The following is a 15,043-nucleotide window of genomic DNA, read 5'->3' as shown; positions in this document are numbered from 1 at the left end:
AGACACAAAAGTGCAAATGCTGTAGGATTTCATTTATCTGAGATCCTGAGAGCAGGCAAATTCATAGAGATAGAATGTAGAGAAGAGGTTACCAGGGGCCTATGGAAGGGGTCATGGGGAGCTATTGTTTAATGCAGGGGTAGTCAACCATTTTATACCTACCTCCCACTTTTGTATCTTTGTTAGTAGTAACATTTTCTAACCGCCCACCAGTTCCACAGTAATGGTGATTTATAAAGTAGGGAAGTAACTTTACTTTATAAAATTTATAAAGCAGTGTTACAGCAAGTTAAACTATGTAATAATACTTACCAAGTACTTTATGTTGGATTTTCGCTAAGTTTGGCAGAATAAATCTTTATAAAACAACTTACTATAGTTAAATCTATCTTTTTATTTATACTTTGGTTGCTCCGCTACTGCCCACCATGAAAGCTGGAATGCCCACTAGTGGGCGGTAGGGACCAGGTTGACTACCACTGGTTTAATGGGTACAGAGTGTCTGTTTGGAATGATGGAATAGTTTTGGAAATGGATAGTGGTGATGCTTGTACAATGTTGTGAATGGACTCAAGGCCATTGAATTATACAGTTAAAACGTAAAGTTTATATTATGCATATTTTACCACAATATATTTTTTTCTGGTTTTAGATGTGGTAGAGACAGCTATAAAAAAATAACAGGAATAATATGGTAAAAGCTTAGGAGAGTCCTGCATTCAGGTTACACAGCAATTATCCTGCAACTTTTCTCTTCTTTAAAGAAAATAAAAACTAGAAATTGCAGATAATGCACTATGGATGTGATTCGTGCAAAAAAAAATATGACAAAGACTGGCAGTAGGCAGAGCCCTAGTTAAAGACAAGTCTTTGGCCTTTTTTAAAAGAAACTTAGTGGGTAAGTTCTGTGTGTGTGTGTACATATATGTTTTAAGTTAAAATATTTAAAATCTGCATCCTCTTTCTCTCTCCTCCATGTTTCTATAATCTCCTGCTTTAACAGACATTTTTCTTTAAACAACAGACCAATGACCACTCCTTACTGAATCCGAAAAGAGAGATTCTAATAGGGTATATCAAAAATGAGGACTGTCTCTTAGCTGCCACCCACAGTGACGGCTGAATGTTAACTTCATTACATTATTGATATATACACATTATCTGTATTATGTGCAAAATACCCACATATTACCTTTGGCGGCTCTAAACTCTTCACTGAATTACAAAACTCCCTGTACAAAAGGATCCATTCATCTCTCTGCTACTGGAGAACAGCCAATCAGGGAGTGGAGAGAGGCAAAAGTCACTGGTGTTACCCAATAGTTGGGAGGGGGGCAGTAAGTAAATAAAAGAAATGGGAGTCTACATGCAAACTTAGACTAGAGGAAATCTTAGTCTTAAAGGAACAATGCTATAAATCAGCTCGTGATTTGGCTTAGACACAAGGACACCTTTTCCCCTCCTAGGAGACACAGCAAAGAGTTCTAAGAAAACATTGGAAACTCGATTTTACTTTGCATATTCAGATCAACAGACCTACAGGGGGGCCAAGGGGCCCATGCTACCAGACTTCTCATGGAAAGGGGAATTTAACAATAGGGCTATAGAGAAAAACTGTCATCAGCTTAACCAGCATAAGCCCACCTTATCTTTAAATGCATTTACTGTTTTTAATGTATTGAATGTTTTAATGTTTTGAATGTAAATATTGGTAGTAAATTGCATGGATTAACAAATGTTGGGTTGAACGTTCACTCCGCTGACTATGAGCACCATTTTCCTCAGATCTGCTTGACATTGAGTTATCAGCCCCAGAATCACCAAATACTGTCGTGAGAGAAAGCCACGAAGAAGTCAGCCTCTCCATGATAATACAATTCATTTGCCTGTGTCTCTTGCCTTTGAAGACATTTCAGAACGGGGGACTCATTTTTTGAGAGAGGCTATCCCACTTTCGGATAATTTGTGTGTTGGAATTTTTCTTTATCTTGGACACAAAATTCCCATCAACTAGTCTTAGTTCATGCTATACCACTGCCTCATTTCCATGCAATCATGTTAGTTTTGCAAATAGTTGCATGTTTTCACTTTTTTTTTTTAATCTTCACAGACACCCTGTGAGGTGGACATACCGATGTTTATTGTCTACATTCCAAAGATGAAGGGGAAGGAGCCCGCAGTACCAAAGCCCTGTTGGAAAAGCTTGGGTTAACATCCTGCCAGAGAGGCCAAGAGTGAGAAAGAGGGAGAGAGAGACAAAGAGGGAGGGAGGAAAGACTGGTTTTTCTAGTCCAGTGGTTCTCTAATGTTAGTCTGCATTGGAAACATCTGGAAGGCTTATTAAAACTCAGATTACTGAACCCCACACCCAGTTTGTGGTTACACAGGGAGGAGGGCAGGGCCCAAGCATTTGCATTTCTAAAATGGCCCTCGGCACCAGCCGCTGGTCCAGGTGCCACTCTGAGAGGCCCTACTCTTGTCTATATGCAGTTCGGTTTTTGAACTAAATGCAAATTACACACACAGCTTTGTGGATTTTGAACTTCTTATTCGACCTTCATTCTGAGCCTTTTGGAATCCCTCTGAGTCTGAAGCCTGCTGTTCAACATGTAAGCAATCCCTCCCCCCCCTCAGGCACAGAGCAAGCCAGCAACTGTGCACCCAATGTCTGTGTTACATTGGTGGGAACAATGTGAAATTGCATAGACCAAAGCCAGAACCTGACGCTGGACCCTTTGGTACCTCTTTCCTGATTGCCCGTTTCTTTAGTCAACACTTGTACGTTGTGTACGGCAGGTAGAACATGAAGCTTCCCTAGTAGGGGTGGGGTGTGAGGAGCAGTGCTGACCACCTTCGCCAGCTGACCGTCCATCCCATGTCCTCTGTGGGCCCTGAGATTTCTTAGAAACACCCATGTGCATGTAGAAATCATGAGTGTAGTAAAAAGGTTCCTAGGCTCTGAAGTCAGGCAAACATAAACTCTTACCTTCTGGACCTGTGACTTTCTCACTTATGAAAGAGTCGATGAAACCCATCTTGTATGCTTTTCAGAGAATTAAATGACTCAGAGAAGGCCAGCACCTATCACATTGCCTGGTATTCAATACACTGAATTATTATTATTATTATAATCATGTTTCTTACCTGGCCAAAATCTTCCTGAGGCTTCTACTGTCTGGTGAACAAACTCTAGATTCCTCAGATCAGTATATAAGACACAACTTACCACCAACCTATTATCCTAGACGTGCCTGTCATTCCCAGAGCCCGATCTAACCACTGTCCCTAAACCACCTACTATTACATGTCTCAAACTCTGTGTTTAGACTAGTGTCCTATCAGAATGCACCACCTCCGATTTTTTACCTAAAAACAAAACACTATCTATTATTACTTTTTCAGGCCAGCTAAGTCAATAAAATATTTTAAATTATATTTTAATTTTTCAGTAAAACAATAACAATTTTACTTTTACTCTAAAGCTGGCTTTCTTGTCCTAGCTCCCCAAGCGATTACGGGTTATGCCGAGCAGTCAGCCCCTGGTGCACTGTGGCTTCAAGGGTAATTAATCCTGGGTGTGGGTGTCAATGTTGATTCTTTCTATAAACTACTAAGCTCTGAAAAGATAGAGGGAAACAAAAGCCTTCGTGGCTCCAGAAACCCTGTATTCTAGTTTGCCAGGCATTCGTAGCTTTGGGAACACTGATTCATTGATTTAATTTGGGAGGACTCGACTCTCTGGGTTGAAATCTTGATAATAGCAACATTGATTCTCATGGAGACAGAGACGGCCCTTGAGGTATTTCTAGGCTTGTCCACGGGAGTAACAACCGAGTCTCCCTTAGTCTCCCACATACTTCAACGTTCCCACTCCAGAGAGCGTTCATGGACAGTGAAGGAACCTTTTTCCTTCAGGACAAACAAACAAATGCTACGTGTACTAAAATATTTAACAGGAGTAGTTGATTTGCTTAGTCATCATTCATTCACTGAATAATGACTGCATTAAAAATATCTGGAAGGCTTATTAAAACACAGTTCTATATACCCGAGTCTCCTCATTTAGCTGTCTGCATTTATGTTAAGCACACTTCCTCTGGTTTAGTTCAACAAATACTGAGCAGCAGCTGTGAGCAAGGCATTGCCCTTCCATCCCAGGACAATGAGATGGTCCCTGTTCTTAAAGGAGTTCATGCTGTAATAAGAAAATACAGACATCCCAACAGAAATCGAAAGCAATGAGGCACAGGGCACAATGAGGTCAACTGAAGCCAGGCAGCTACCCTGGCTTAGGGAGGGCAGGGAAGGTTTTCTGGAGCCCCGAGAAGGTAAAAAGATTAAGTGCTGACATCCGAGAAACTGGCAGGGCTATTCAGCACTCAGAGAATGAGGCCCATGCCCAGCGACGTGCTGGGTCAGTAGAAAGAGGACCAGTAAGTGCATCGTCTCTTCCCTTCTGGGCCCTTTCATCCTTTCAGAGCTCGGGATGCTAGGACCTTGCCTGATGGGTGTATTAGACTTCCGAACCCCCTGAACAAGGCACCCCACACTGGGTGGCTTAAAACAACAAAAGTGTCCTCTCTCAGAGTTCTGGAGACCAGAAGCCAGAAATCAAGGGGATTTGCCAGCAATCTTGGGTATTCCTTGGCTTCCAGCTGCACAAATTCAATCTCAGTCTGTTTTCACATGGCATTCTCTGAGTGTCTGTGTCTTCACATGGCCGCCCTCCTACAAGGGCGCTGGTCCTATAGGACCAGGGGCCCACCTTGCTCCAGGATGACCTCATTTGGATTTAATTAGTGCCATCTTCAACCACCCTATTTCCAAATAAGGTCATGTTCTTAGATGCCGAGGATCAAGATGTCAACCTACACGTTTCGAGGGGACGCAATCAACTTGTATCAGTCGGAGCTCACACATCACCCTGGGCATAGGTTTGAAATGTTCAATCTCGCTGTAGACTTCTTCAAAGCAAAGGGTGTTCTGACCCTCACTCTCCCAGTCTTGTCCCCTGCTTGGTAAGTGCTTATGGACCAACAGACTTCATTGGAAAGAAATATAAAAACAAGTAAAGGAAATTTGTCATCTGAAAAAAAAAAGAAAAAAGAAAGAAAGAAAGAGAAAGAAAGAAAGAGAAAAAGAAAGAAAGAAAGAAAGAAAGAAAGAGAAAGAAAGAAAGAAAGAAAGAAAGAAAGACATAATCTAGAATAAAGAAGTCCCTGAACAGTCGATCATTTAGAGCAATAGAAAGAAATTACTTCTTGGAATTTTACACACACACACACACACACACACACACACACACACACACACACCAGATATTTTTATATATACATGTATATATATAGAACATATATTTTATACATATAAAAATTAAAAAAAATCATCACACAGTGTAAGCAATTTTACACTTGTATTTCACCTTTTCCAGTTAATATACTTCATCATTAAATGAAAATTAGGAAGCAAAATCAAGCCTAGGGAGGTCGGGATTTCCAAGTACTAGAAAAAGAGGCTTCTGGAGAATCAGAACTCAGTGCAATGGCTTCTCCCCCACTGAGGCATCCACTGAGCTCTGCGCACCTGTGTGATAACAGCCTCCCAGAATGACACAGGGTCACTCTGGGGCTGTGGAACGAGCCGACACATGGCCTGATTACCCTCCAGGACTCACCTGGTGCCCCCCACCCGCATTGCCCCTTTGTAACCGCATGCCTCTGAGAGGCCATAAGGAAGGGAATACCTCCCCAGAGTCCCCCCGCAGCGCAGCCTGCACAGTGGGCTCTCATGGCGTGAATGTCAGCCTCAAGAAAAAGACGCACAGGAACCACAGCCTCTCTGGGGCTCAGGGATCTCCATGATCACGTGACTCTATTAAACTCTTTCCCCACCCAGTGCACAGCTCTTGTGTGACATCTATGCGTGCAATTATGGCTAAGTATGGCATCTAGACAGCTTTCAGAAAATGTCACCAGATGTGTCTTCAAGACACACACACACACACACACATACACACACACACACACACACACAGAGGAAAGCTTCCCTTTGTGATGAAAACACCTTATAATTCTCTATTGTTCCGTCTGTCTCTCTCCTTTTTTTTCCTTTCTCTACAGATGGGCCTTTGTGTTGACTGCACACGTGCGTAACAAGTGAATTCGTGTCTGCAGGTCGAGGGATGAAGGAGCCCTTTGTCTGATCAGAAGGCTCTCAGAAGCTGCAGCTCAGGCACATAAGCCTGAGACTATGGTCTGTAAATCACAGAGCAGAGAAAAGGACTCGACTGACCAAACGGCAGAGTGGCCCAGGCGAGGGAACAGAGGGGGAACAGAGGTATGCGGTACAACCGCCGATGACAGAATTTGAGGGGACACTAAATAAGATCCCTGAGTCAAGTTGGCCCTTAGGGCTGAGCCACACAGACAAGAACAACGGATTTCAATCATTCCAGTCGTTTCCTGCCACGGGGGGGGGGGGGGGGGCAGTCGCCCCAACAGGATGACAAGCTCTTTGGAAGGCCACATCTTCTGATTTTCTCTTTTGATCCCCTTTTCAATTCTACTCTAAGTGGACACTGACGCGTTCAGACTTGGGGAACACGCTTCTAACACCCTCTCCCACTTCCTGGCTACCAGCAACATATGTGGCCCCTTCTGTAATTTAAGTCCCTGCTTATATCCAGCTGAGCACTTTGATTTAAGGGGTGTGATGAGAAAGTAATGAATCTGAAAAAAATGATAATGTGTCTGGTTTTTCTACAAACAGGCAGCGTCTATGAGTAAACCCAAGAGTGTCAATTCATTAATTTATTATATAAATTTTAAACTACATGGTTATTATCCACTTAACAAACATTAGCGCTGAATAGATAACAGAGAATGGGGGTATACACACACACACACACACAAATATGATTCTTTTGCTTATAGATAGTTAGATGGATATTTTTTAAACAAATGCAGAATTTCTAAATCCAGATATTTGAATGACTGCTCTCCTCAGCCCTGCTCTGCTCCACCGGTAATGAGAAATGGGTCAGAGGGGATCGCATCTGAACCAGACAGGACTGCTGCCATTACAGCATCGTTTTTATAATCACAAGCCAACGCCAGGGAGAATCTAAACAATGTTCTACATGGCAGGCAAAGCCCTAACAATCATCCACTCCTTACACATCCAACGTGCCAGACCCTGTCCACAGGTGCTCTCTCACAGAAACTCATTGGACGAGAACAGTTCTCAACATTTTATGATAGAAAACTGAGGCTCAGGTCGATGAGTAATTTGTAAGACCAGAAAGCTAAGACCAAAAACGGTCCAAGGTGAACCCAAGGCTGAGGGGAAGCAAAGTTTCTGTCTGTTCCTGTTCTGGGCTGCTCACTGTTACCTGCATGAGCCCATCGCTTATGAGGTGAGTTGAAATACAATGTAAGGAGAGTCTGAAGCCAACTCCTGGGACAGCGTGAGAACTCTGACCCTGCAGCAGCAGGGGCCAGGGTGAGCTGTCTTTTTAAGAGACTTTTGAGTAGATCATAAATTGAAGAGCTGATTCTTATAAAAGTTCAAGCCTGATACTTTGGAAACTCTAATAATGATATAAGAATAATAGGAAGAATGATGATGATGATAGTGCTAGTCAGTAACCATCGGGTAGACCGATATTCCACTAGGAGTTTCCATGTATTCTATATCTTGCAAAATTCTTGCCAAGAAGGTGCTTCTATCCCCATTTCTCTGGTGTGGAAATGGTCTCAGTGATGTGACTTCTTCAGACTCCCCAAAGGGGTAAGGCCACACCTTGACCCCACTCTGGCCCAACTCCAAACCTCACGTTCTTTCCACTAGCATGTTAAAATGCTTGGTCCAGACTGCCTGGGTTCACATCCTGGTGCTGCCTCTTTATAGCTACATGGCCAGGGCAAGCTCTTTAACTTCTCTGTGCCTCAGTTTGCCCATCTGTAAGATGAAGATAACAACAGTACCTACCTTATAGGATAATTATAAGGATGAAATGAATCAACCCAGGGAAAGCACTTAAAATGCTGCCCCACGCACTGTAAGCTGTGTTAGTTAGCAATGACTAGCAACGCTGTTACTGAGTCACATTATGCAAAAGAACACAGAATATTAGTTACAACTGCACAATTATTAACATTTCTTTGAATACGGTGTGGCAGAACTACTGTTCACACGGCTTTTGGGGTCCTGTCTGCTCACAGGGTAACGTCAGACCTAACGCAAATGATAGCAACCCGATTTCCTTAGGAAGCAAACATGTCATTCGATCAGGCTGAGAAAAACCCCAAGATATTAATAGCCTTGTGCAAACAAAGTGTTTATTATACCTCACAACTTCTTTTCTTTTTTTCAGTGGGTTACTGTACTGCATGTGTCTCCAACGTGGCGCCAGGGTTCAGATTGGCACTAAGGAGACTGTATGCTGTAAAATTCTGTGCAAAAGCACACTCTCACTTTTTTTTTCCAGTAGCACTTCTTGCAAAGTATAATTGAACAGACAGTCAGTTTTTTTGGCTGACCTCTTTTCATTTTATGTGCCCTTGGGCAATATGAGAAATGAAAGCTGAATTGTGTGTGTGTGCATGTGTGTGAGATATGGACACTCATATGTTTGGGGTTTGGAAAAGGGGGCTACTTTCATTAACCCCATTAGTGCCATACTCCCCAAAATGTTAGTATCCCCAACCCTCCTTTGCAGCAACAGGATCCCTTAAAAAGCAGGCCCACACCGCCAACCTTGAATTTTCACTCTAACGCCTTAGGGGCATGCGTAATTTTTTTTTTTTTTTTTTTTTTTTCATTTTTCTGAAGCTGGAAACAGGGAGAGACAGTCAGACAGACTCCCGCATGCGCCCGACCGGGATCCACCCGGCACGCCCACCAGGGGCGGTGCTCTGCCCACCAGGGGGCGATGCTCTGCCCATCCTGGGCGTCGCCATATTGCGACCAGAGCCACTCTAGCGCCTGAGGCAGAGGCCACAGAGCCATGCCCAGCGCTCGGGCCATCTTTGCTCCAATGGAGCCTTGGCTGCGGGAGGGGAAGAGAGAGACAGAGAGGAAAGCGCCGCGGAGGGGTGGAGAAGCAAATGGGCGCTTCTCCTATGTGCCCTGGCCGGGAATCGAACCCGGGTCCTCCACATGCTAGGCCAACGCTCTACCGCTGAGCCAACTGGGGGCATGCGTAATTTAAAATCTTTGCAGATATTTTATCTATATATGTAAAGTATTCATTAAAGTGGCTGGTGATTCACTTCTCCCACTAAAATCTCTGTAACTTCTTTTCCTTCATAATCACCAGATCACCTTTTCATCCTCACATCTTAGACATCACTGAACATTTACGATACCACCTGAAGCCAAAAGTAAACAGGCTTAGGATCTGGCCACTGCTTTGGAGATCTTGGCAACTGGTCTCTGGAAATGAGACTTCATTCCGGTTGACAAGCTGGTGACTGACTAAATGCTAACTGGAACAGGCCTCGAAATCAAAGTAGGAAAGAAAGAGATCAGAGGAAGCAGGGGAACAGATTTTATTTTACTCTGCGTCATCTCAGTTCTGTGTAGAGTATTTTAGTAGAGAGGGGATCCCCTTGCCAAAGCAAAGGTGACTTTGACAGAAGCTGGCTCTCTGTGTCTCTATAAAAATGAACAGGGCGTGTCTCCTAAGGCCACAGTCAAGAAATCAAAGGTACCTTTGAAATCAGCTGGATTTATTGAATCTCAGGACATCCACATACTGATTAACAGAGACCCATCCATAGACTGCATTCTGCCAACCTCCGTGGCCCCAGCACATGTGGCCTCACATCAGCCCTGTACCAGAAATGACATGCTTCTCCTGCTGCTTTATGATGTATGAACTCAGGGCACCCCCTGGCCTCCTGGCGAGTTATTTTTGCATGACTATATTAGTGATCTGAAGCAAATAAGTTCCTCTTAAAAATAACCTGGCAACTTTCTTTGGCAAGGAATTCCATCGAGGGCTCTTTATCTTGGAGTAAAAGGCTTAGAAGTCAACATCCAAGGAAGGGAATTCATGTATGTTGAGTGTCCACTCTCCATCTGGCAGTGACATATTGCTTCATTTTACCCTCATGATAAATACCAAGTGAATCAGGAATTAGTAAGAAAATGTAGATTACAATGTCCGTGCCATTGAACATGACACCACGCTTCCTTACAAAGGGTGACCAGATGATGGAGTCACCAAACCCCAGGATGGGAGCCCCCACACTGAAACACAATGAAGGTGATCCTAACAAAAGTAGAAGAAAATACTGTGCCTATTATTTGGCTAAACCCGTTCCTATCTCAATCTGATTTATGCAGATAACCCTGCCATAAATACTGTTGGGCTCAGAGGACTCTCCTAACTCAGGCAGATGGCTCAGCCCCTTGGAGTTAGGTGCCAGCCAACCCAAGGAGCTCAACCAAGATGGCAGGTTGCTCCCAAATTCTCAGAACTTCCTTTCTGGCAGGAATGAGTTCTGAGGTATTTCTCTGGATTGTCCAGATTTTGCTCTCAGAATACCCTGGCTATATCTTGATTCCTGAAAAGACCACACTGTTGAGACGCTATCTGAGAGGTGGAGTCTATTTCCTTTCCCACTGAACCTGGACTGCTCTAGAGCTCGTTAAAATAAGGTGAAAGGAATGCGCTACTAGTTACGGACCTCGTTTGTAAGAGGAGGTGTAGCTTCTTCCTTGGACACTGGCCCCCTGAGCCTGACTATTCTAGGAAGACCCAGGGGAGACACCCTGTAGAGGAGGAGGAGCTTAGTTGAGCCCCGCCTTTCAGTCATCCCATTCAACCTCCAACCACATGAGCAAAATCATCATGGAGCCTCCAGACCTGCCCAACTGCCACGTGAACAGCACTAAGTGACCCCAGTCAAAGCCGCATGAAGCAGAACAGTGTAGCCAAGCCCTTCCCAAGTTTATGAGATAGGACATTATGAGAGGTAATAAACCATGGATGTAATAAAATGGTTGTTATTTGAGGCCACAAAACTTGTGGGTAGTTTGTTTATCAGTGAACAGATCATTAAAAGTGACAAAGACACAAATCTTATTATTCTAAAGCTAGTAAAGTTTGAAATGAGCTATAAGTGTGAAAAGGGCATGAGTTGGTAACAGGAAGCTAGAAATATCTGTGAGCTCCAGGGTCCTCTGAGGTCAGCACATCTAACCAGCGTATCTTTGGTGGTCCCATAGGACCACGAGGTCACGGGGGCCCTATGTGACTTATTAATTTCCTGGGGCCTCATTTCTTCACTTGTACAATTGTGAGCTTCCCACACAACAAGATGGCAGGTGCCCTTGCTCGTGTTGGTGATAATCAATTCTCTATTTTTTCCTTCTCATAACTCATGATTTCAAATATAAATATAAGAATAACTTCATCAAAGAGAGATGTATTCAAATTCCCAATTGGGCTGAGAGCTATACTGAATATTATAAGTCCAAAGGTATTCCCAGAGCACTGAAGCTTTATCTGAGCATATTCCAATAAAGGCTGCCTTTGGCATAAATCTATAAAAACATAAGGACCACTCCTATATGCAAACAGTTCCACTGTCATCTTTGTTTTTCTCTCCTCTTTTCCTTCATCTGTCAGAGGGCTTTATCCCTCTCACATTACCTCCAATATTGGTATATATTTGAAGCCACGCCATGGTCACACATGAGAATAGTATTTAGAATCTGTTACCATAATACAAATCCGAGATAGCCGGAGGACAGTAAGCTTTGATTTTACTACCCTTCTTCAAAGTTCTGACCGGCCAGTCCGTAGAGAGGGAAGAGAAGTGAGAACCTCAAGTCCCTCGTCAGATAAATGTGACTCGCATAGGGGTTCAGGTGTCCTAATTCTCCCAGGCGGGCCAGATCCAACAGGCACAGGCCTGGACAAGATAGACTCTGAGCGCGCTCACAGAAATGCTATCATGGGTCTTTCCAGCCTGGTACTCGAACTCTAGAAAGAGTACCTGTCTATTTTATGGGACAAAATGACCCAGAAGACTTTGGATATGCCTTAAATCTGCGATTCCAATTGACAAATGGAGAATGATTACATTTGAATCATGTGGAAAACTTTTTCAGATCCTATATCTGTCCATAAGCAAGTCTTTTCCTCATCAGGCAGCATCAAAATCTTCAGGAAAGGGACCTGGACAGTCCTTGTAAATGCTCTCCCAGAGCTCTTGTGCTCAGGGGAGTGCCTGCACCCACATGAGCTTACACACACACACACACACACACACACATACACACACACACTCCCCTTGCTTAGATTCCATTTCCTGAGGCATCCTAACAAACCATCCATCTAACCGCCCCACTTGGGGCTTCCAGAACAGTGCTTCCATGGGCATATGAGTCACCTGGAGGTCTTGTTAAACATGTAGGTTCTGATTCAGTGAGCCTGGGGTGGTGGCCTGAGAATCTGTATTTCTCACGGCTCCTAAATGACACTGCAGGATCCACTTCGGTCATAAGCTTTTAAGAACATCTCTAAAATCTGGGTCACATGGCCCTTCATCATCATCATCATCATCATCATCATCACCATCATCATCATCTTTGGATACAACTACCCAGTGACTGCACTTAAACAGGTGAGAGAGGTGGCAGGGATGGCTGAAATAGTACAAGACAGGTGTGGGCAGAGGTTGTGTGCGCATGTGCACGGTGAGCAGGAGTGGGCGGGAGAGAACAGCCAGAATCAGCCAGGATGAGGTCAACGAAAAGGGAGGAAGAAGAAAGGATGAAGAAGAGGGAGAGAGGAGACCCTAGGAAAGAAGATAAAAGAAGAGGAGAGAGGGACTCGGGCCATAGGCTAAGATGAGGACGGCCAGCCGACTTCTCTTCTTAGGGTGGGAATAGGCCTCCATTATCTGTCTTTCCAGATTATAGGGTGGACTCCTGGACTCAGGCCTTCCCATGGGGGGGTGCTCCAGCCATTCCTGCTACTGCAGAGTGTGCGCTGTGCCTCGCTACTGCATTCTAAGAGTTCTTCTCTCCTGAGTGCTCGAGGTACAACAATGAGGGCCGGTCTCACCATTGTGAATGTATATAGGCTGTGGCTTACATCAGCTGAGAATGTCAAAGAGCATAAAAAGATGGTGACCCCGAGACTTCAAGCTGATTGTCCATTCAGACTTCCCAAACTAAGGTTACCTGATATAGTTCGATCCGTTGTTCAGGAACCCTGGCTTTGGGGTTCTGTAAACGGAAGACCCTAAACTCCGCCTTCACCAGATTGGAAGCATTCTTCTCCATCGCTGAGACATCAAATCGGACAATTCTGAAGTAGGGTCTGTAGTAAGTGGCCGGGATAGCATCTGTAAAGAGTTAGGGCAATGATTGAAATTGATAAAAATCCATTGTTCTCTCTCAACACACAGACACACACACACACACACGGCATGAGATGGTCTTGAGAAACCATAAAGAAAATATCTACAGAACAATTGCATTTTCAATGGCCAATTTCATACCATTAACAATTTAATCAGAAAAAAAATAAAATAAAATAAAATAAACATGTGCGTCTAGTTACAGGAGCAGCAGATTAATGAAAAGTAAAAAACCACTTCCAACTCCATTTGTGGGCATGCACTTAACCCTCTCCTTTGAAAGCTGACATGGTCGTGGAAAATGCCGGATGACCATGGGGTGGAGCGCGCATGACAGCTGAGGCCACAGAGAGCTGTCATCAGGCTTGCGTGTGCTTTAATCATGCGTGCCAAGAAAATAGCTCCTAATGGCACGCACTTTGCCCATGTCTTTTTTTTTTCCTTGAAATTTTGGCACCTGAATGTTCTACTCACTCCAGGTTCACATATTACATCTTTTTTGGCTTTGATAGCTTGGTTTTTCACACACACGCAACCAAATACACCCTCTAGTTAAGTTAGGATGAGAAAATTTGAATTTAAAAAAAAATGATACCCTATGTCCAGTCTTAAAATTCTTTATTCAGGATAGTGTCTGTTGGTGGGAGCGAAACTTGACTAATGAGTAAGAGAAAGAATCAGCCAAATTCCTTCCTTGTTCTGAGTTACATAAAATGCAGACGTAGACAGCACACAACAGTTTTAAGTTCATGGGTGGCTAGAGTTTTGTGGTTATTTTGTAGTCATCTGCCGGCGCTCTGAAGATGCGACTGAGGATGTACAAAGAAGCAAAGCATCTTATACAATACCTGTTTACTGAGCATCTACCCTAGGCAGGCCACGTGGTACAGATGTTTCTACCATCCTCTTCCAAAACTTCCTGCAAACTCTCTTTCATTATTCTGGAATACTCTAATTCAGTGATCCCCAACCCCCGGGCCGCGGATCGGTACCGGTCTGGGGGCCATTTGGTACTGGTTTGCAGAGAAAGAATAAATAACTTACATTACTTCCGTTTTATTTATATGTAAGTCTGAATGATGTTTTATTTTTAAAAAATGACCAGATTCCCTCTGTTACATCCGTCTAAGACTCACTCTTGACGCTTGTCTCGGTCACGTGATACATTTATCTGTCCTACCTTAAAGGCCGGTCCGTGAAAATATTTTCTGACATTAAACTGGTCCGTGGCCCAAAAAAGGTTGGGGTCCACTGCCCTAACCAACTCTGGCGGCTATACTACCCTCTCCGCCCCTCTCCTGAATGACAACAGAATTGTTCACGGCTGTTGATGGCTCTTGACGAACATTTTTATTACTTCTGCATTATTTATTTTGTTGTCCCCCTCACCATGCAATTTTAAGACTCTGACAGCAGAGATAGCATTTGCCGCATCTTATTTCTTCTCCATGTACCTAGGACAGGGCTCCATGCCAACAGCCACTGTTGGCGTAGTTGGTCATCAGTGGGAGCCCTGAACCACTCCCGACATCTGGTTGTTGGCCACCTACATTTTTACTCAATAAATGAGCCATCTTGCCGATCCTAAAATAGAAATGAATACCTTTCGTGATTTCTTGAGAAGCCCGTGCCCTGACGATTACTACACTGAGAAAAATGCTGTG

The 15,043-nt window shown here is 43.8% G+C and overlaps 1 protein-coding gene across 2 annotated transcripts in view; it reads right to left on the bottom strand.

Moving 5' to 3' along the window:
• The window catches only part of TGFB2 (transforming growth factor beta 2), a 72,367-nt gene that overhangs the window by 13,326 nt on the left and 43,998 nt on the right, over positions 1-15,043 (bottom strand). For both annotated transcript variants that reach the window (XM_066380186.1, XM_066380197.1), the window contains one exon: positions 13,201-13,364. In XM_066380186.1, coding sequence (XP_066236283.1) covers positions 13,201-13,364 — 164 coding nt within the window. The remainder of the gene's footprint in view (positions 1-13,200; positions 13,365-15,043) is intronic.

This window comes from Saccopteryx leptura, chromosome 1, assembly GCF_036850995.1.
Source record: "Saccopteryx leptura isolate mSacLep1 chromosome 1, mSacLep1_pri_phased_curated, whole genome shotgun sequence".
Taxonomy (NCBI): Eukaryota; Metazoa; Chordata; class Mammalia; order Chiroptera; family Emballonuridae; genus Saccopteryx; species Saccopteryx leptura.
This window is presented reverse-complemented; position numbering and strand designations above follow the sequence as displayed.